Source organism: Grampus griseus, assembly GCF_964374135.1.
Source record: "Grampus griseus genome assembly, chromosome: 9".
Classification (NCBI taxonomy): domain Eukaryota; kingdom Metazoa; phylum Chordata; class Mammalia; order Artiodactyla; family Delphinidae; genus Grampus; species Grampus griseus.
Window position 1 is genome coordinate 42,315,467 of NC_139003.1, and position 23,604 is coordinate 42,339,070.

The following is a 23,604-nucleotide window of genomic DNA, read 5'->3' on the forward strand; positions in this document are numbered from 1 at the left end:
TGTCCATTGATTCTGGTGCTGACCAGTGGGACGGACAGCTGGGAGTGGTGGGGAAAGACGGGGCATCTTTCCTGGCTGGTGTGAATAGTATGTGACTTCATATTGGCTAGAACTTGCCAATGCAGGTGACACACACTCATTAGGGTGTTTTCCTTGTGCATCCCCCAAGTGATGAAAAGTGCAGGGTGGAGAAGTTGGCTCAGGCCTCGTGCACATGCCCAGGGTGCTGATGGGGACCCAGGAGAGCCGATGGGGCTCAGGCTAGCAATACCACTGCCTCAGGGTCTACATGAATTCTGGCTTGGACAGAATCTGCATCTCATGCCTCTCAGTTCTCTCCTGACATGTCATTCTGGAATCCCGTGATCTTTGCTCCCTAGAGAAAGAACAGAGCACAGAGGAAAAATAATTTGACCTGATGAAAAGGGAAGTAGGGATGTTAAGAGCTAACAGTTATGGAGACTGTATTAAGAATCAGACATTATGCTAAGCACTTTATATGTAATACCCCTCACCTTCCTTCCCCACCACTCACAGCCCTCCTTCCTACTGGTCAGGACCAGAGCCCAATGGACAGAGACATCACTGGCTAAGAGGTAGGCACTGCTGTTAGCCCCTTTTTACACGTGAGGAAACAGAGGTTTATGGAAGTTAAATAACTTTCCCTAGGTCACGTGTAGCTGTGAATCAGCAATGGCAGCATCAAACCCAAGCCTGAAACCATTCTACGATTCTATCACGGAGACAAGAGGAAAGGGGAGGGGAGGGGAGTGCGGCAACGAGCGAGAGGCCAGAGGCAAGGGGGGGCAGGGGATGGTAGCCATTCTAGTACTTATCAAAGATTTTTAGGATCATTGAGAAATGCTACCAGCCATAATTCTAGGAGGACTTGAAAGATCTTGTCAATTGATGGAGGAGAGATCCAGTGGAGGGCATCAAACCCAAACCTGAAACCATTCTACTGTTCTATATCCTATGGATTTTTCCACCTATTCCCTGTAGCTTGTGCAGTAAAACAGCTGAAAAACAGCTGAAAAACAGCAGACTGAGTAGATGTGGGAGGGATCTAATTTCAGCTCTGCAACTAATTATTCATATAATCTCAATAATGTCATGTAACCTTGTGAGCCTGAATTTATCTGTAAAATGATAATAATGCTTCATGTTCTGCTATCACCAAGGCATTGTATTGCGACAACTCACGTAGAGAAGCTTTGAACTAAAAAAAAAGGTCTTCTGTATGTGACCTGATTAGGATGGTTGCTATAAGAGGTGATGTAATATAGGAGAAAGCATGAGCCATGGATGAGGCTGGATTTGAATTTGTCATACTAGCAGAACATTTTTGACCCTCCAGTGTCTCATCTATAATCTGCCAGGGAGCTCTGGCATGAGGAAGACACAGGTTGGAGGTGACTGCAGTGGGCATCCCCATGTCTGACCCAGGCAGGAATGCCCCTTACCCGCAGGGGAAGCAGATGGAGCTGCTGAAAACACAGTAGATGAGGGGGTTGATGGCGTTATTCAAGGCCAGCAGGTTCTGAATGATCACAGAGGCATAGAAACGCTCCTTAGTGTTTGGAAGGAGGCTGAAATTGTCCAAGATATCGAAGAGGAAGTACGGACTCCAACAGCAGATGAAGGCTGGGGAGAAAAGAGCCGTTAGCACCATAGCAGCCCACAGCCCAGGGGGCCCTCTGTGTTGGCCCTGATTGCAGCTTCAACTAGGAGCTTCCTTAGCACCTGGAATCTCTCAGAAATACTTAGAACAGTTGTGTGTGTGTTAACGTTAATGTCATATTTACTTAAACACACACATCTACACATACATACATTACATCCCACAGATGCATTGCTAAAATTGAGTAAATTTGCTGGAGCTTCTCTATTTGTAAAGGGAGGCTCCAATCTGACCACTGTAGGGATTACTGAAAGGCTGGGAACTGTTCAGCATGGCCTTAGCCTCTCATTCTACACAGTGTGAAAGAAAACCCAGCAAATCCCTTTGGAGACTCTATGGGAAAAGACAGAAAAGGGAGCACTTTGCCCAGATAGTGACTCCTGATTTGCGGTAGATGAGGCGAAGGGTGGTACCTAATGTTTCAAAACACAGCCTGGCTAAGTCACAAGATTCTCAATTTTCTTTTCCATTTCTAAGTCAGCCACTCCAGAAAACACCCACCCTATACCTCTTACAAATCAGTTGGTGTGGGTAAGACTCTGTCTGATTTCTGTTTGGATCCAAATCCTCAGAGGAAAGGGATGAGAAATGGAGATCCAGAATGTGATGGCCAGTTTTATGTGTCACCTTAACTGGGTCATGGGGTGCCCAGATATTTGGTTAAACGCTATTTCTGGTTGTTTCTGTGAGACTGTTTCTGAATGAGATTACCATTTGAATTTGTAAACTAAAAAAAGCAGATTGTCTTCTCCACTATGAGTGGGCATTATTCTATCCACTGAAGTCTTGAATACAATGAAAAGGCTGAGTGGGACTTCCCTGGTGGCTAGTGGTTAAGAATCCACCTGCCAATGCAGGGGACATGAGTTTGATCCCTGGTCCAGGAAGATCCCCCATGCCACGGACAACTAAGCCTGCGTGCCGCAACTACTGAGCCTGTGCTCTAGAGCCCAGGAGACACAACTACTGAACCTGCACTCTAGAGCCCACGAGACACAACTACTGAGCCCACGTGCCACAACTACTGAAGCCTGCACACCTAGAGCCCATGCTCCACAACAAGAGAAGCCACTGCAATGAGAAGCCCGCACACTGCAACTAAGAGTAGCCCCCGCTTGCTGCAACTAGAGAAAGTCCGTGCTCAGCAATGGAGACCCAACGTAGCCAAAAATTAATTAATTAATTAATTAATTTTTTTAAAAAAGAAAATATCTTCCTAACACTGGTTAGGGGAAAAAATTTAAATAAATAAAAAAGGCTGAGTGAGAGGTGAGTCACTCTGTCTGCTTGACTATCTTCTAGCTTCTCACTTTGACTCAGACTGAAACTATACCTTTAGCTCTCCTGGGTCTATAGATCTGGGGACTTCTCAGCTCCACAATCATGTGAGCCAATTGCTTATAATAATCTCTTTACATATATATCTATCTTTTATTTCTCTGGAGAACCCAGATTATTACCACAGAGATAATCCTTATTGGGGTTGACTGGACACACACATGTGCTCCCCTACTTTCTTGCTGCATCCTCTCCACCCTTTTTCTCCCCCTTTCTCACGCATAGATTTTTCCTCAGAGAAGTCAGGCTTCCTTTGCCATCTGGCTGCAGGAACCAACTTTCCTCCATAACGGTTTGACTGACTTTTTTTTTTTTTTTTTGCGGTACACGGGCCTCTCACTGCTATGACCCCTCCCGCCGTGGAGCACAGGCTCTGGACGCGCAGGCCCAGCGGCCATGGCCCACAGGCCCAGCCGCTCCGCAGCACGTGGGATCCTCCCAGACTGGGGCACAAACCTGCGTCCCCTGCATCGGCAGGCAGACTCCCAACCACTGCGCCACCAGGGAAGCCCGGACTGACACATTTTTTACCCCAGACCTTGGCAATCTATTAAAACGGAGCAATTCAAACACAAAGACCACTAAACATTCTGGGCTCAGGTGGTGAAGCCTGGCATTGGCCCAGAATAGTGGTTCTGGGGCATGGAGGGGCAAAGCTTCCATTTGGGGGAATTTTTAAAATGCATGTTTATGTATTTGTGTGTGTTAGGGGAGGATTCTGGTTTTCCTAGGGATACCGGTCCTCCTGCACGATACGGGCAGTCCCACCCATGTCCCATACATCCTTCAAATGTTATGTGGCAGAGAACCCTGTTTATAATGATCCCAATCTAGAAACCTAACTCTGTTTTATATATGAATACAATATTTTAAATAAATACTGAGTCTTCCAGAAGTGTAATTCCCTTGCAAATAGAGGAAAGATTACTTTGTTTAATTTGGAACTTTAGCAGGATTTGCTCACCTGCTGGGAAAATAAAGTCACTGGCAGCAATACTGCTTAGTTTTCATGTCTCCATGAAAACACACGTGCATTGGTTTTCATTTGGAGCTATTACTACTTCATTGGGCTGTGCCCAAGTATTTCTATATTGAAATCTGTGTTATTTTATTATAAATTATTTTCTTTCTATTCCTCCTTTATATTATTGTATATTGATCCTTTAAGAATTATGTTAACTAGATAGTTTTATGTATACATTTCATTTCAGCGTGGTAAAGGGGCATTACAAAATGTTATAGGAAGGAGCGTTTGGGTCTGATTGGGCTGTGGACACTGGCTGACCTCCTTGTGGACAGCACTGCTCTCTGACTAAAGGGAGCCCAGTGCCTGGGAATATAGTGCCTGATTACGAAAGGCTATATTGGCTCTGAAACACATGTATAAGATATGTTTCCTAACTCAACATCCGGGGAATGCGCATCTGTGCTTCTGATTATCTGGGAAGGCAAGATAATCTTTGATCTACTTCAGAAGCTTCTGGGAAAGGATTTTGAGCCCTGGTGGGTGGTATATGCTCTATTCCCAGGTCTGCCTGCAGTGTTGTTTTGTGACTATGTTCTGCTTGCTGAGTCACACTGTTTGTGGTCTGTTTGGCATTTTGCAGCTGCATTTTAGAAAGGTGAGCTGGACGGTTCTGGTGATTTGATATACTAGAAGAGCTAACATGAGAGCTATGCTCCCAGAGCTCCCAAGAGCTGCAAGAAGGGTAGGGAGGGGTAGTATTTGAGCTAAATAAAAAGGAAATGGTACAAATCCCTTTCCTTCTTGCATAACCTCATTCATTCATTCAACTAATATTAATTAAGCACCTAGTGTGCGTGGACCCCCTAAGGCCTTGGATAATAATGTAAGGAAAACAAAAGCAAAAGTCATTGCTCTCATGGATTTCTTATGCCAGCAGGGGAGACAGACAATAAGCAGATCAATATCTATCCTATACTGTCAGGTAGAAGTAAAAATATGAAGAAAAATAAGGTAGGGTAAAGATTACAGGAGAGCTATTTAAGACTTATCAAGGAGGTTTTTCTGAAGAGGTGGTATTGTTGGAAAACAAGATGATGTGAGGGATAAGCCATGCCACCATCTGAAGGCAGAACATTACAGGTGGGGGAAACGGTGCAAGGTATGAACAAGTTGACATTTTGAAGAAATAGCAAGAAAACCGTTGTGACTGTTATAGAATAGGAAAGGGGGAGAGCAGGGGAATGGGGTTGGAGACTTGGCTGGGGGATAGATCACAGAGGCCATCTAAGACATGGGAAAAAGTAGGACTTTATTCCAATGTAATGGGAAGCTATATGTGGGTTTGCAGGGTAGTGATAGTGTCTGATTTACATTTTTAAAAAGATCACATTGGCTGCTTTGCAGAGAAGGAATAAGAGAAGATCAGCTGCAGTGTTCCAGGGAGAAGTTGGTGGGAGCTTAGACCAAAAAAATAATTGCATAGATGCTGAGAAATGGTTGGATTCGAGATCTCTTTTGTAGGTAAAGCCTCTAGGCCTTACTGATGGACTAGGTATGTGAGATGGGAGAGAAATAGAATCATGACAGACAGATGATTCTTAGGTTTTTGGTGTGGACACTGGGTGAAAGATGCTGTCATTTACTGAACTGGGGTCAATAGGAGGAAGAGTTATCTTGCAGGAGGTAGGAGAGCATGAGACTTCTGGGTTTTCATGTCGAGTATGATAAGCTTATTAGAAATTATACACAGAGATTTCAAGTAGAAATCATAGATATAATTTCCAAGCAAAGGAAGTGTTCCAAAGAAGGACGAATCAAATGTTGCTTAGAAGTCAAGTAAGGTAAAGATTGAGAATTGATACTTGGCATTTTGTTGGTTGTGGTGACCTTGATAAGGATGCCTTTACTAGAGTAATAGGAAAGAAAGCTAACAGAAATAGACTCCAGAGAATGAGAGGTGAAAAGTGGAGGAGTTCTGCTAGAAAAGAGAGTGTTAAAGAGGGTCTGTTATGGGAGAGTTTATCGAGGGACCTATTACAGTATGCTTGTGTGCATACGATCCAGGCAAGGGAGACATCTGTGGGGGTGAGGAGATGACTGGAGAAGCAAATCTTGAGTTGGCAGGAAGGAATGGGATACAGGGCTCAAGTGAGCATTTTGGATTTAGAAAGAAGCAGAGACAGTTTATCCATGGTAATAGGAGAACAGACAGATAGAGATGCAGGTAGGTCCATAGATGTGAAGGCAGGAGAATGAGGAAGTTCTATTCTGATAGAGTATTTTCTCAGTGAAATAAGAATCAGGGTCATTAACTGAGAGGGTGGAAGGGAGAGAAAATTTTGAAGGTTTGAGAATAACAAAGAACGTACACCAATCTGACATATATTAGGTACTCTAGAAATACCTTTTTTTTTTTTTTTCCTGAGATGAGGTGACTTTATGGGTGTTAAGAGTAGAGAGAAAGGAAAAGGAAAGGGAAGACAACAGTAGGGTGGAGAGAAGATAAGGCATCCATTAGGGAAGGATTTATAGTGACCTTGACATTAACTATCCAGAAGAAATGGAATGCCACTTTTGTCTTCCTCTGGTTGATGGACTTCAGCCCTGGGGAGAGTGTGCCTTCAGGAAAGCAACTGGGTCAACGGGATGATGGTGAGCATCAGCTTCAGCTAGTTATGTCCTAATTGATTTTCTCCACATTACGCACCCCAGGGCTGTGGTGGACAACAATATTCATAAAGAGAGTGATTAGAAACCAAATGTCCACCCTTGAAGGAGGCATAGATGGACTGATTAGCTTCACATATTCTTATCTAAACAGACAAAGGTAGAAGTGCCCGTAGACAGATTTTTTAATTGTATGGGCTCTCTACCTACCAGGTTCTAGGTACAAATTTGCTTTTGGAACGTCCACACAGTTCTGCAACAAAAGGAGGGACGTTGCTTACCAAGAATGATGACAATGCTATACTTGATGGCATTGATTTTTGCCTTTGAGATGAGCCCTCAGTTGGAAATGGTGCACCGCTTTCCATCTGCAGGCACAAAAGGAGAATGGTAAAATAAATGCTGCTTCTGCCAATAGAAGCATCATAGGTTACACCCACAGTTGTCATGGGACCACTTCCATCTTCCTCACCTATGCCCAGGAAGACCCTCCTTGGACATTTTCCTAAAGATGACTCTGGGCTGGATGCTGGAAACTGCTCAGTTTGCAGCTTAATATAAAATGCAAATGCATTGGGACATCCATACTCTCTCAACAGGCTTGGCTGGATGCCCTGAATCAACTGAAGCTGGAATTAGCCATGTGACCACAGGGGGCGATGCTGAGACACCCGTCTTGTCCCTTCAGCAACCTAGGGCAAAGCCGTTTGCCTAGAATTGTTACCCCAGACTAACGTACTCATTTAACTCAGAAACCTTACTCTCGAGAAAAGCTCAAGCGGGGCTATAATAAAAACCTGTCCCAAGTAGGAGCCTGGTTATAACTTTAAGCCTATGTGGGTTGTTTGATAGTAAAACGTGTGAGGGTTAAATGTAAGGATCCACTAGAATGTAAGCTTAATGGAGACAGAGACTTTGTTGTTTCTGCATCCTCTAAACTTAGTGAATGATGAATAAATATTTGTTGAACGAGTTAATATAAACCTCTCTCTAGTCAAGAAGTAGTGGTGAAACAAATACTGATTAGGATGGGCAGAATTCAGTGCAATAATTCTTAGTAGAAGGAGTAGTTAGATGACAAATTTGGGGATGGAGATGTTGTACATAAGGTGCCTTGATGTTGTGGGAGAGTTTTTACTGTCAGGGCTTCTACCAGACCATATGGTGCCTTTGTGAAAATTGTGAAAAGGTGCCCTCTCTCTGGATATATGCAGACCTGCCCCAGGGCATACCCTCAATGAGGGAGTCATGGATAGAATGCTAGCCCCACACACCCTCAGCTGCGTGCCATTGATTAAGGCTCAAGGGGCACAACTCTAGTGGTGGCCCAGGTCAGAGGCCCACCCAGGGCACCTGAGTCATATGGGGCAGGGCGGTTATACCCTAGAGGCCAACTACTGTGCTCGCTGGTCCTCACTACATCGTTCAGATTTCACGTTTGAAGTGTATTTAAATCCTCATGGAAACTGGTGTGAAATTTACCTTTGCACTATTTATTCTACCCCCTCTCCAATCCAATCCAGTCCAACCCACCAAGCATAGCACATCTGCTAAGAGATAAGGACCGAACAAAATAGGCTAAAATACAGTTCCTCTTCTCTAGGAACTTTCAATCCAGCAGGAAAGATCACACACTCCGCACATGGCTGGGTGAGATGAGAGCGACGAAAACCAAAACCCGACTATGAACGAAGAAGTAAGCCACCCCCTTACCGTTAGGCAGAGGAGGCCGCGTGGCAGAGGCAGAGATTCCCAAGGCAGAGCCGGGGGTAGGGGCGTGGGATTGGGAAAGACGTGTGAAGCAGAGGGAACGTCCTCAGCCAAGACACGGAAACAAGAAAATGTAGGAAGCGTTTGGACCTCGGTGAGTCATCTCGCTTGGCTGGAGCCTGAGAGGACGCTGGATTTGAGAGTGGGGAGAAGAACTGAGGCCAAAGTGGGAAGACCTTGAATGTCTCCCTGAGGAGTTTGGGCTGAATTTCTGAGACAACAACCAGCCATCGAAGCTTCTGAGTGTTTTCACAGCGGGAACACTTACTCACTGGAGAGGACAAACTGTTAGCAGGAATCATAGGAATAAGGGGCTTTTTATGTGCAATGAACTGAAATGCTAATTAGAATTGATTTTTATTTCTTAATGTCTCCCCTGGAAGGCCACTCCTAGGCACTATTAGGGCCTTCAAGTCATTCCGTGCATTTCACAGCACCACAAAACTTCAGCGGTGTAAGGAAGCAAGTGCTTCAGAAGCATTTACAGCCGTGGTTCTCAAGTGAGTGCGATATTGCCCCCTGGGTTATATTTGGAAATGTCTTTTTGCAGTACGCAGGCCTCTCACTGTTGTGGCCTCCCCCCTTGCGGAGCACAGGCTCCGGACGCGCAGGCTCAGCGGCCATGGCTCATGGGCCCAGCCGCTCCGCGGCATGTGGGATCTTCCCAGACCGGGGCACGAACCCGTGTCCCCTGCATCGGCAGGCGGACTCTCAACCACTGCGCCACCAGGGAAGCCCTGGACACATTTTTGATTGTCACAAATGATTGGGGGTGGGTGCTACTGGCATCTAGTGGGCAGAGGCCAGGATGCTGCTAAACATCCTTCAGTACACAGAACAGCCCCTCACAAAAAAGAATTATCTAGTTCAAAACACTGATAGTGTCAAGGCTGAAAAGCCTTGATTTTCAAGGTGATATCTTGGGAAGGATACAGACTTTAGGGTCAAACCTGAATACACCCTCCAGCTCCACAACTTACTAGCGGTGTCACCTTATGCAAATTGCCTACTGTTTCTAGCCTCCGTTTCCCACTTTCAAACATGAAGCATAAAACATCAAACTCACAGAGTTATTTTGATAATTAAAATAAAATAATGTATTCAAGATGCCAAGCCCCACACTGAGAATGTCAATTCCCTTATTAGTTGGGATGAATAGGTTTTAACAATATTTCAGGAGGTATGAGCTGCCTTTATGGAAGTGAACAGAAGATATTACCATATACATTTAGATAGGCTATTATACAATGTTATCTGTATATAGGAATTGTATACATCAAATAATTATCAGGGTGGGATTATAGCCATGGGAGGCAAGTAAAAGACAGCAGATCAGGGCTTCCCTGGTGGCGCAGTGGTTGAGAATCTGCCTGCTAATGCAGGGGACACGGGTTCGAGCCCTGGTCTGGGAGGATCCCACACGCCGCGGAACAACTAGGCCCGTGAGCCACAACTACTGAGCCTGGGCGTCTGGAGCCTGTGCTCCACAACAAGAGAGGCCACGATAGTGAGAGGCACGTGCACCGCGATGAAGAGTGGCCCCTGCTTGCCACAACTAGAGAAAGCCCTCGCACAGAAACGAAGACCCAACACAGCAAAAATAAATAAATGAATTAATAAACTCCTACCCCCAACATCTTCTTTAAAAAAAAAAAAAAAAAAAAAAGACAGCAGATCAAATTGTATCTTTTTGGGTTTCCCTGGTGGCGCATTGGTTAAGAATCCACCTGCCAATGCAGGGGACACAGGTTCGAGCCCTGGTCTGGGAAGATCCCACATGTCGCGGAGCAACTAAGCCCATGCACTACAGCTACTGAGCCTGTGCTCTAGAGCCTGTGAGCCACAACTACTGAGCCCAAGTGCCACAACTACTGAAGCCCACATGCCTAGAGCCTGTGCTTCGCACCAAGAGAACCACCTGATGAGAAGCCCACGCACCCCAACGAAGAGTAGCCCCCACTCGCTGCAACTAGAGAAAGCCCATGTGCAGCAACAAAGACCCAATGCAGCCAAAAATAGAAAAATAAATAAAATTAATAAATTTATTTTTTTTTAAATTGTGTCTTTTCAAAGTATCTCCATTTGCTGGACTAACAGCTGGCTCCTAAACAGTATGGCTCTGAAGACTTAGTTGATTTTTCAGAAAACTTCTCGAGAATGACATTTGTGCTCTGAAATCTGCTTAAAATGGAAACTTGCAGTACTTTCCATAGAGCAAATGGGTGACAATATAATCAACTCCTGCCCTTCGATCTCCCAATGAGATCAGTGAAAAGCATATTTAATCTGACCCCTCTAGGAAATGCAAAGCCTCCAGCTCCTAAAGATGGCTCTTCAAAGTGAGCTGAGCTATAAAATCCCAGTATTCTCCTTTATTGGGAGATGAAAGGATTATTTCTACTCAGGCCATGGGGCTGAGCTGGAGCCAGAAAAGCAGTTAAATTCAGCAGTCACTGTGCATTAATAGGGGGTAGCCGAGAGGCGGTGGGTCGATTAGATTCAGGACTGAAAGCAGCATGCTGCCTTAGGCTGTCTTAGTTCAAGGATGCATCCCTAGTGGGGGCCCACGCTGGAGGGTTAGTGTCCAAGTGGCCAGTTCCTGCTCCTTACCTTCCCATGCTTCATGCCCCTTGCAGAGTCACTGGGAACCTATTTTTCTTGTGCGCTGAGCCCATGAAGGGGAACCAGTGGTATCTAGGGATTTTAAGTGAAGCAGAATTTATTCCTGGTGGGTGGAGGGGACCTACAATGGACCTACAATGAGTCCAGGTGATTTGTTTGTTAACAAGGAAGACTACCTGGTTAATATTTTAAAATAAATATGTTTTCATATGTTGGGAACTTTATGTACTTCAGGTTTATTTTAAAAATTAAACATTTTAGCTGTTATGCCTGATTGCCTGATTTCTAAAATTTTTAAACTTAAAATTCATTTTCAATTTCTGATCATTGATGACCTCTTTATCTACGAATATAACCTGAATGTTAACTATTTTTAGCATGTTATGTCTCATCTGCTTAGCTGCAGGACTTTGGCCACTTCCTTTTGTTTTTTATAGGAGGTCATAGCTAGATAGGAGGAGGTATGACCTAACTTACCTAACTCACAGCCTTTTCTGTTCCTCAGCGCCTCAGCTCAGGCAGAACCAGGAACCCTGACAGACCTAAAATAATTGTGGCAGAGACAGGTTAGCTATACACCAAATCCTTTCTTTGCCCCCGGGACATACAGAGAGACTACATTTCCCAGTCTCCCTTTCAGCAGGGGGTAGTCATGTGACTAAGTTCTGCCTCTAGGAACATTGGAAGAATCCATATGTACCATTCCCAGGCCTGGCTCAGATAAACCCCCTGAGTAATCCTTTACTCTCTCTTCCCCCCTCCCCAGACTGCTGGATGCTGATGCTAAGCAATACCTTAGCAGCCATCTGTTAAGAGTGGCAGAATCTCCATCTGCTTGAGTTTCTGAATGACTGTGTATCCATCCCTTTGACCTTTACTGTTAATTGGACTTTAATTGAACAAGAAACAAACTTCTATTTTAAGGCTACTGTATTTGGGGGTTTCTCTGGTATAGCTGCTAGAGTTTCCTTAACTAAAGCAGAGATTGGTGCTTCATATGCAGTGCTGTCATAACACAAACCTAAAACATGTGGCATTGGCCTAGTGAGCAGGCAGCAGGTAATAAGGAAATTGATAGGGAAAGCTGGGACACTACAGATGCATTGGATAGAACTGTTATATGTGATGCTTTGGAAGGCAGATTGTGTGCCTACTGAGACTGGACCCCCAGGGAGGGTACAAGGGTGGTGTGGAGTTAGGACTCTCCAGAGAAGCAGAACCAATAGGATATATATATATGTGGAAATTTGTAATAGAAATTGACTCATGCAGTTATGGAGGCTGAGAAATCCCATAATCTGCTGTCTGCAAGCTGGAGAACCAGGAAAGCTGGTGGTATAATTCAGCCCAAATCCAAAGGCATTTTCATGGGAGAAATACCAGGGGAGATGATGGTATAAGTCTAAGTCCAAATGCTGGAGAAACAGGCAGCCAATGGTGTAAATCTCTAAATCCTAGTCTGAAGTCCCAAGAACCAGAAATGCTGATGCACGAGAGCAGGACAAGATGGATGTCCCAGCTCGAGCAAATTTACACTTCCTTTGCCTTTTTATCCTCTTCAAGCCTTCAGTGGATTGGATGATTCTCACTGGCATTGGTAAGGACGATCTTCTTTACTTAGTCTACAGATTCAAATGCTTCCAGGAATGCACTCCAGACACACCTAGAAATAATGTTTTGCCAGCTGTCTGTCTAGGGCAATCAAGTTGACACAAAATTAACTACCACAGTTGATAAACAGAATGTTAATAGTGTGTGTTGATTGCCACCAGCTGTGTTTAGCAAAGTATTAGAAAAAAGAGATGAACTCAGACAAGAGTTGGTTGGTTTATGAACAAAAATGAAAGGAAGTTAAAAGTATGTCCTAAAATTTGGGATCTTGTAGAGTTGCAAGGGTCAATTGCTCCTAGCCCCTCGTGGCACCAGCTGTATACTTTGCGTGGCCGGGTACAAAATGCAAATGCAAATGTGTATAGCTTCTGAGTGTGCAGGTCTTGTGCCGATGAAACCTGAAACCAAATTCAGTTATTACAGTGAGGAGTTTAAACCAGCAATGAGGGGAAGACCAGACTAAGGATGTGGCCTCCCACCTATTGTTTCAGATGGCTTCAAGCTAGCTTCTATTCAGTTAGGGGAAAGGGATTGGATGAGGAAGCAAAGAAACAAGTCAGACCTGAGAATTATTTTCAGAAAGACTTTTTGAATATGGTGATTGCTGGCATGTGAAACTGACTGGAAGCAAATAAATCAGAAGTCTACTGAGTTTTTTAGGAGTGATATTGCCAGATGAACCATGAGGTTTATATCTTTGTCAATACTTAGAAATAACAGACTTCAAATTTTTTACCAGTCCTGTGAGTGGAAAATTGTATCTAATTGAAGTTTAAATGCACACTTTCCTGATTTATCAATGAGGTTGAGAATCTTATTTTTGGCTGTTTCTCTTTTCCCTCCTGTGAAATGTCTGTTTGTGCCTTGCTCATTTTTCTTCTATTTATCTTTTTAAAAAATATATTTGATTGATTTTCAGGAGTTCTTCATACATTCTTCATACATTTTCCCGGATTACGTGTTGCAAATAGCTTCTCCCACCTTTTGGCTTGACTTTTAAATATAAATAGAGTCAAATTTATCCATCAATTTTTTGGTTTAATGTACCTTGTATCTTGTATCTCGTTTAAGAATTCCTTTATTCTAGTGTCATAAAAATAACACCCTACATTTTCTTTAAAAATTTTTTAAAGTCTTACATTTCACATTTAAGTCTATAACTTCCTGGAATGTAATTTTGCCTAAGAATTGAGGTGAAGTTCCAATTTCATTTCTTTCCCTATGATCTTCTGACATGTATCAAGTTCTCATATATGTGTAGGTCTATTTGGGGGCTGTTTTATTTTCCATTTTTCTATTGAATTGTGTCAATACCATACTCTATTAATCATTCTAACTTTATGATAAATCAATATTTGGTTCAGTAAACCTCTACTACCTTGTTCTACTTCTCCAGAACTGTCTTCATGGCTTTTTCTTGGTGCTTGAAATTTCCATGTATGTTTTTTTTTTTTTTTTTTTCCCATTTAAAAAAATTTTTATTGTTGAGTTGTAAGTGTTCTTTTTTTTTTTTTTAACATCTTTATTGGAATATAATTGCTTTACAATGGTATGTTAGTTTCAGCTTCACAACAAAATGAATCAGTTATATATATACATATATTCCCATATCTCTTCCCGCTTGCATCTCCCTCCCTCCCATCCTCCCTATCCCACCCCTCCAGGCGGTCACCAAGCACCGAGCTGATCTCCCTGTGCTATGCGGCTGCTTCCCACTAGCTATCTACCTTACGTTTGGTAGTGTATATATGTCCATGCCTCTTTATCGCTTTGTCACCATTTACCCTTCCCCCTCCCCATAGCCTCAAGTCCATTCTCTAGTAAGTCTGTGTCTTTATTCCTGTTTCACCCCTAGGTTTTTCATGACATTTTTTTTTTCTTAAATTCCATATATATGTGTTAGCATACGGTTTGTCTCTCTCTTTCCATGTATGTTTTTAAATTGGCTTGTCAAGCTCAGTAAAATGTCCCATTTCAGCTTTGATTGGAACTGCATTAATCTGTAGATCATTTGAGGAGAATTGACATATTTATGGTACTGAATCTTACTATCCACGAACATGCTATAAGTGTCATTTATTTATATATGTATATATTTTTCATAAAGTTCTTTTATGTCTTTTGCTGATGGTGTTGATTGCAAAGAAGCCATTTTACTCTCATGTACTGATGAAGAAAGGTACTTAATGAGCTTATTTCAAGTTCATTTAGTTAGAGGTGAACAGGACTCTAACCCACTTCCTAATCCAAAAATTTTTCTTCACCTCTTTCTGCCCCATTTAATTGGAAACATGTACTTTGGATATAGCATGGATCACATCACATCTTCCAAGTCATAATGGACAGACTCAGTTATATCAGATATCTTATACTTCATATATTTCATGGGTGCACCTCCCCCATCTCCTGCCTCCATGCGATAAATGTTCTGTTTTATAGGAGTAAACACCCTGGGCATCAAGAGCAAGCTCATTTATGAAAGATAACCTACGGGATTGGAAACCTCATATTCTCTACCTCTCGCCTTCCACGCACTTGTTTTTGGGAAAGTCTGTAGATCATTTATTAAATAGTTCTTTCCTTTCCTTTCTGTCAGCCTTTGAGGGGGAGAAATAGACATACTTGCCAGAAAGAAGAGTGATTCTTAAACTTGAATTTTGCAGCCTGTGTTTACAAAGTGAGCTTCTGTTCACGCTAATCATTGCTTATGTCCCCTCATTGATGAGCAGTAATCCTGGGGTACTAACACCACTGGAGATCCTACTTACCAGCCAACTCCAGAGCTACTTGGCTGTAATGACAGATAGAAAACCAAGTGAGTTCTGCTTATGAATAAGATGTAGAGAGTATACAGGCTTTTGAAACCACCATCTGCCTGCTCCTCATTCCAGAAAGGGGTCAGTGATGCTGATATAAAGATACAGACAACTAAAACATAGGTGTGATGGACATATAAACTTTATTAAAGAATAAAAACTGACTGTAGCCATTTCCACCTCTGGGGAGGAGTAATGGCATACTGTGTATCAGTGGGGAAATGGATCTCTATGTGGCTTTGTAATATCTCAGGGACTAGAGGATGGGGGAAACCCAAGAGTGCAGGGACTGGAAAATCAAGTAGCAGTGAGAAATGAGGCACTCTGGAGAGAGACAGGGGCCCAACCACAATGGTGAAAGTCCTGCTGAGAAAAAAGGGGTGAGAGATACCCCGGGTGGTGGGGTAGCTGACAGAATGTGGAAACTTTTCATCACCTCAAACCTAAGGAAAATAAGGTGAATTCCATGGTTCGTTGGACCAGGATCAGAGGGAACAGAAGAGCTGTTGGAGGTGAGACAGTGGGGTAAGAACTCAGAGGGACAGGGAGAGAGGACACAGCAGTCTCCTGGAACCTGCAGAAATCACAGGACAAGGGTTTAAAGCAATCTGATTTAAATCTGAAAGTACAGGAAGAGCTCAGCCTACTTAAACAAAATTAGGTCACCTTTTAGATTTTTAAATATATCAAAACAAAACACTTTGGGAGGTGACTCTGGAATAGTGCTCTGAAGGCCAAGCACAGCAGGGAGGCTGGTGAAAGACAGCCATGCCAACAATCCTGTTTGGGTTTTTTAATTAAAAAAATGGTTGGTTTGGTTTCTTTTAGTTTGAACTCTTTTTTCAGTCATTCACCACCTTCCTTTCTGTCATGTCCTTCTTCCTGAGAGGGAGCTTGATGTAGAGGAGAAAACATAGGCTTTCTAGCCAATCATATGTGCATTTGAATCCTGCTGTGTCATGCGCTACCTATGAAAACAAGCAAATTGCTTTACCCTCGAGCCTGTCTTCCATGTGCAAAAGATAGATGATAATATCACCTTTCAGGGTTCTGTAAGGATTCAGGGAGGTAAAGTATGGAAAGGACCCAGAAGTGGCTGACAGTAAGTGCTCTGTCTGTCCCTCTGTCTTGTCAGTCTGTGTTGACAGACTGAACAAACAAATGGATGGTGGCCAGATCATATTTAAGATGGAACTCTGACCCACACTCTGCAGCAACCAGCCCAGGAAACCAACCCATTATCTACAGTAACCAGACCAGGAAGCCAATCTGCTATGTGCAACTCAGACTTGGAGGAAGTCAGACCACTGTCTCTATCTCACAGTCCATAAGCCAAATAAGAATACCTGTAACAGTCTACCCCAAATAGCCAAGACTTGATAAATGACTGACAGCTTCTATAATATTTGCCCCTGTTTTTTACTTAAAGCCATCCTGAGAAAGCCAAATACACACCCCTAACACATCACACAGGATGCCATGCTTCTAGTCAGCACACTTACAGCTTCCACATGCCAACAGCTACCAATCAGGACGTCCTGGAGACTTTCTCACTCCACTGCCTGCTTTTGTATTTCTGCCAAGAGACAAGTGATGGTGGCTGACTCCGTTGCTATAGCAAGCTTTGAAAAAATAGCTTTTGTCTATTCTCATTTGGTCAGTCTTTGTTTTTTTCCACCATCTCTTTTTTTTTCCTGACTCTTCCCCTGTTATGGACTGAATTTTTGTGTCCCCACAAAATTCATAGGTTGAAGCCCTAATCCCCAATGTGATGGTATTTGGAGATGGGGCCTTTGGGAAATAGAGTTAGATGAGATCACGAGAGCAGGAACCCTACAATGGGATTAGTGCCCTTATAAGAAGAGACATTAGAAAGATTTCTCTGTCTCTCTCCTCTCTGCCATGTGAGGAGATAGCAAGAAGGCAGCAGCGGACATCTGCAATCCAAGAAGAGAGCTCTTACCAGGAACAGAACTGGCTGGTACCTTGATCTTGGATTTCGAGTCTCTAAAACTGTGATAAAATAATTTGTTCTTTAAGCCACTCACTGTGGTATATTGTTGTGGTGCCTGAGCATACTAAAACATCCTCCTTTTCCCCATGCATCCTTCCAACCCAAAGCTCTGGACCTTCCAAAGCCTTCTGGTCACACTACACTTGATCTGTTCACCATCACGCTAGGGTCATGCACTCTGTTAAGTGACAACTCACTTGAAAAGCTCGCCAGGCAATGATATATCTATACAGATATGTATAATTTAAAAATTAATATGATTTCCATTTGTAAAAGATAGATGATAATTTTTACAAAATGAATATATGTATACAGTCTCAGCGTTAGACCTCTCAGTGTCCAAGCACACACAAAAATAAATAAATAAAAGAAGAAAATAAAAGTCAACTAAGATTCTACCACTCAGAGTTAATCACTATAACATTTTGTACTTGTCCTCCCTGACATTTTCTATCTATCTGTCCATCCAGCTATCATCTATCTGTACATGCACTTATATATTCTATTGTATATTATATATTCACACATTTATAAAGGCAACACCATACAGCTTTCTCCTTCTTAATCTAATACATCGTAAACATCTTTCTGAGGCAATAAGCATACTATACAATAATTTTTAGAGCTGTAGTATTTCATTGTATGGCTGTATAATTAATGTACTTAATCCCTCATTGTAGGATGTTCATACCTTTTTCAATTTTTCCTGATTATAAACAATAATTTGTATATTTTCTTTTCTTTCCCTTAATCAGAACTTTATTTCCTTATAACATATAAGGTAGCAATCATGTGTATTTTTTTTTATTTATTTACCTATCCATCTATTTCAAAATAGTTGGTTAGTTTTCTCAACAACACTAATTTTCAAACAATCTCTATTTTCCTATCAGTCTGAACTACTTCATCATACCCTAAATACCTTAGGTTTCCTTTAGAGTTTCTGTCCTGTTCTAGTCCCCCTTTCATGTAATTCTATGATTGTTCAACAACTATTTGGTGTATTTCTTTGATATCTGATATAGGAAGGATGCCTTCATCCATCTTTTTTTTTCAGACAAATATTCTGATCTTTGACCATCGCCAGCCACCCACAGAGAATAAAATGAATGCATTTGTGTTTATCCCCTCTGATTACTCTTGTTCTTCTAGAAGAACCAGAGTGCAAAGACTAGACCAGCATGAGGGAGGCACAAAGATCTGTGCTGAGCCACAAGCAAATGATAGATTCTTCATGGGTAGAAAATTTCCCAGCAGCCTGTGAACACCTCTGGGTTATACTCGTCACTCAGAGTGGAAGTCAGCTGCCTGTGACAGTGTCTCCTATTAGACCAGAGGCTGTCAACCATGGATCCACATTAAGATCATCCAAAGAGCTTTTCCAAAGTAATGATGCCCAGACCCCACCCCAGATGAAGTAAATCAGAATCTCTCAGGCAGCAGTTTCTGGGTACTGGTGCATTTGAAAAGCTCCCTGGGAAACACTCTTGTGCAGCTAGGGCTGAGACCCAGTGCACAAGACTGTAGGCTTCCTATAGTCAAGATCCATGCTATTTACTCCTTGGCATTCTTGGTCCTTTGGACCACTCCTGACACGTGTTGGAACACAGCAGAATTGAACTGAATTCAGCTGAAGACACCAAGACTTATACATCTCTACTAATTCTCCTAGGGAAAGGGATACAGATTATTAGTGCTCAATAATGAACCTCTTAACTTTCTCTAAGTAACACTAAAAGAAGTAGCTTCGATGTGGAGGAAAACGAGCTCTGTCTTCGTCCAGTAAAGGTAACAGCTGAAAGTCTGAAAAGAGGAAGACTTAGAGAGAATCTAATCTGTCCCCTCATTTTAACCCCTTGGAGTCCAGAGAGGTTAAATGACTTTGCAAGGTGGCACAGCTCTTAGTGGCACATCTGGAACAGAAACGAGCACTTCTTACTCCAGGGATCGGTGTTATACCTTGCTGCCCTTGTGTGAGCTTATGTGGGTGAGTATGTATATGTGTGTGCATATGGGCGTGTAAGTGTGTGTGTGTGTGTATGTGAGACTGGGTGTTTCAGTGTGTGCGTTTGTGTGTGTACATGGAATGGGAGGAGGTGTGGAAGCTCCATGGGAGGAGAGCTGGTCCCCTCCTTCAGAACTAGTCACATTAAAGTAACTAGACACCCAGGAACACTTTCTCTTTTCTTTCGGGCACGTTGGTTTGCTGTGTTCTCTCCAGGTTGTCCTCAGAGGCCCAGCAATGTCTGCCTGGGAAGCAGGGTGGCGTTCCAAGTCTCAGCACCTATTGTGTAGGCGGTGCTCAGCATTAAGGTTTGCTGAAGTGGGATTTGGGGAAGGGTTGTAGCTGGCAGCCTCGGGCTCATTCTGCTGTGCGGTGGTGTGCTGGGACAGTGGGGAAGGCATGAACCATGCCTTGACTGTCCTAGGGTCCAGGACTGTTCTGTGGATAGACGGCAGTTTTCTTGTAGAATGTAAGCCAAGTAGAAATGTTTGTCCTCGTGTTTTGCTGAATGTGCGGCTTCCTCCCTGCACTGTCCTCTCTTTTCATCCCAGAGTCCTCCAGGAGGCCTCTCTGCCAGACCTGCCAGACTAGGGTGACCCTCAGATCCTGGCTCAAAGACTGCTTCGAAGGACTCTGCTGGCACAACTTGGCCAGGCCCAAAGTCCTCCTTCCTCAGTTTTTAGGGAAGCCACATGGAGAAAGCAGAGCCTGCCCGGGACAGCCTTTGGGGGTCTGACCTGCCAGCTGGGCCCTGATATAACAGAGCAGGCTTGTTATAAAACCCAAGCTCACATTTGCTAGAGGAAAACCTGTACAGAAGCAAAATTAGCTAAGAGTTGGGTAATGCAGATGAGAGACTTACCTGAGCAGCTGGAAATCACTGTCTCATGGGCTTTGCTTTTGACCCAAATCGTTCTGATCACAATGGCGTAGATGACACTGCGGAAAGGACCAAAGATACTATAAAATGTCTGGTGGGTCCATACTGTGAAGACCACTCCGAGTTTCCTGAGTGTGAGGTGTGGAGTCAGGGGTCTCTCAACCACGGTCTGCCCACCTCTGTAGAATCACAGTAGATGGCAGCTCCTTCTTTTTTTTAAGCCAGGAGGCTTGGACCTGGTGAAGTTAACTGATCTCTCCAAGATAACTCATGTGGTCAGAGGTATAGCTTAGACTGGAATCAAAACACAGGGTTTGGGGTCAGAAAGATTTAGATTTGTAACCAGCTCTACTACTTGCTGGTTACATGACCTTGATTTTAGACAGGCTTTCATGTGCCTCCATGATTCCCGCCTCTAGTGTTCACATCACTGTGTCATCCTCTCCCCTTGAGTGTTGGCTGGACCTGTGACTTGCTTCTAATCAATGCATTGGGGTGAAAGTGGTGGGATGTCTGTGATTACATAGTTGTGTAGCACCTGTCTTGCTAGTGTCTCTCTGTATTCCTAGCTTTGAAAAAGCAAGTTGCTGTGAGTCCTACAGCCCCAGGAAATCAATTCCGCCAGGAGCCCAGGGGAGCTTGGAGGAAGATCCTTCCTCAATTGAGCCTCTGATGACACCCCAGCCTTGGCAGACACCTTGATGGCTGCCTTGCCTAAGCAGAGGACCCAGTTAACTGTCCAGACTCCTGACCCACAGAAACTGTGAGATAATAAGTATATGTTTTAAGTCACCAGGTTCATGATAATATGTTACCCAACAATACATAGCTAATACACTGAGCGAAATAGGAGGAATGTTTGTGTCCCTCTCCTCTCCCAATTTACATGTTGAAATCCTAATCCCCAATGTGATGGTATAAGGAGGTGAGGCCTTTGGGAGGTGCTTAGATCATAAGGAGGGTGAAGTCCTCATGAATGGGATTAATGCCTTTATAAGAGGAGACCCCACAGAACTTTCTTGACCCTTCTGCCATGTGAGGCTACAAGGAGAAGTCTGCAACCTGGAGGACAGCCCTCACCCAAATGTACTGGCAGATCTGATCTGTACTGATCTCAGATGTACTGTACTGATCTCAGATGTACTGTACTGATCTCAGATGTACTGTACTGATCTCAGACTTCCAGCCTCCAGAACTGTGAGAAATACAGTTGTGCTGTTTAGAAGTCACCTACTCTGTGATATTTTGTTATAGCAGCCCGAACCCACTAAGACACTGGGCCTCAGTTGAGACTGTCAAATCGAGGTAGTAGTACAAACCTCTTAAGAGGTTTATAGGGATCAAATGTGACAGCATTTAAAGTGCTATGCACAGGCTTGAAAAGTAGCAGAGGCTCAATAAATGCCATTTTCTTTCCTCTATTTCTTCCCCAATTTTCACATAATATCACACCTACTTTTACATGATATAATCTGTACCTAAAAGGGAAAAAAGTGTTAATGACTCAAAAGCATTAGCAAATTTTGTATCCTTTGTTCCCTTTGATAAATATAAACATGCATGCCTTTAATTAGCTATTTGACATTTCTAATTTATTAAGAACCTTGACTAAAAACTTTGAGACAAAGCACTTCTTCAGTTTAAAACTGCACCAACTTCCCTCTTGAGAATCACTTGGTTGAAAAAAAATCAGAGTTCTATTTTGCAGTAGCTGACAAAGCACTAATTGCTTTTAATGATCTTTAGAATATACTTCAATTAATGGCTGTGGTGAAACCCTCCTTATTGATTTTGCCCTGCTCAGAGAACCCCTCTGAGTGTTCCAGGAAAGCTCGGGGCCTTTTTGGAGCATCCTCACTCCTTCTCATATACCTGCCCAGGGACTTTCCTGGAAATTGTTTGTCTACATTAAAGAAAAAATGAGAAAGAAAACTGCTAATGAGTCTATTCTTTACCCTAAGTTGAATATTTGTTAGAGCAGGGAAACTTTTTCCCAGGTAAATGAAATACAAGGAAAGGTTACAACCACCATCAAGCATTAATTGTGTACTACAATTGCAACCCCAGGGCTTAACTGATCAATAATTCAAATACTTATTGACCATCAGCCATATGTACAATGGAAAATTAAGAAAGATTTTATGTGTTAGGGGTTTGGGCTTTAGTCACCCCCACCTCGTCTCCTTAGGATCAGTCAGGCAGGTGGAAAGCCAGTACCAGCTTTACTGTTAGCCAGGAAAACTAATAAGTAAGATGCCTCTTTAGCTTATTCCCCAAATCCAGCCACTTCTCAGGGTGTAACAGTCATGCGTCAGAGAGCACTCTGAATACATTCATTTCCTTCTTCTTGCTGATTTCTTTCACCTAATTAATCAACAAGTTCTATGGACTGTCCTTCAAAATGTCTCCATCACCTGTACCCTCCTCTCCGTTCCTGCTCTTCACTATCACTTCGGACCCTTATGATCTCTTTTTGTTTAATATTGATATTTTGATGATATTTTTATTGTGGTAAAATAAACATAACATAAAATTTACCATTTAATCCATTTTTAAGTGTATAGTTCGGTGGCATTAAGTACACTGACATTGCTCTGCAGCTATCACCATCATCCATCCCCAGAACTTTCTCATCTTCCGCAACTGAAACTCTGTACCCATTAAACACAGAAGTGTGCATTACTTCACAAATTAATGTGTCATCCTTATGCAGGGGCCATACCAATCTTCTCTGTATCATTCTAATTTTAGTATACATGCTGACAAAGCAAGCACCCCTTATAATCTCTTGCCTGATTATTTGCCATAGTCTTCTAAACACCTCCACTCTGCTAGCATCTTGAATGCCCACACCTCCCGCCATCAGAACTGGAGCTCTGGGACAGAGCATCATTCCCTGGCTTAAAAACCCTCCAGTGCCTCCACTTTCCTATAAGATGGTATCCAGTCTCTCAAGCAGGGCATCCAAAGTCTCCCACAATCTGTCTCTGCTTTCTTCATCTCTATGATTATCATCCTGCCTCCCTCCCTTCCCACTGTCTCTCAACACATTTTTTCCATGTGGGCAACAGGAGAAACCAACTAAACTAACCCCGATTCCATGCTTAGTATGTGGTTGACTTTGGGTGAATGTGAGATCCAAGGTCTTCCATTTCTCTGTGTTTGCTTTCCTTTCTTCCTGAAAATACATTCATTTTTTTTTTTTTTTAGCCCATTCTCTATATATCACTTTG

General features: G+C 43.0%; 1 protein-coding gene across 1 annotated transcript in view; it reads right to left on the bottom strand.

Moving 5' to 3' along the window:
- Positions 1–328: 328 nt before the first annotated feature.
- Positions 329–23,604, bottom strand: part of NPSR1 (neuropeptide S receptor 1) — a gene marked incomplete at both ends in the record, with an annotated part of 161,689 nt that continues 138,413 nt past the window's right edge. The window contains 6 exon segments of the mRNA XM_082661700.1: positions 329–376; positions 516–606; positions 1,464–1,644; positions 6,935–6,992; positions 6,996–7,021; positions 20,354–20,430. Of these exon segments, the coding sequence (XP_082517826.1) occupies positions 329–376; positions 516–606; positions 1,464–1,644; positions 6,935–6,992; positions 6,996–7,021; positions 20,354–20,430 (481 nt within the window).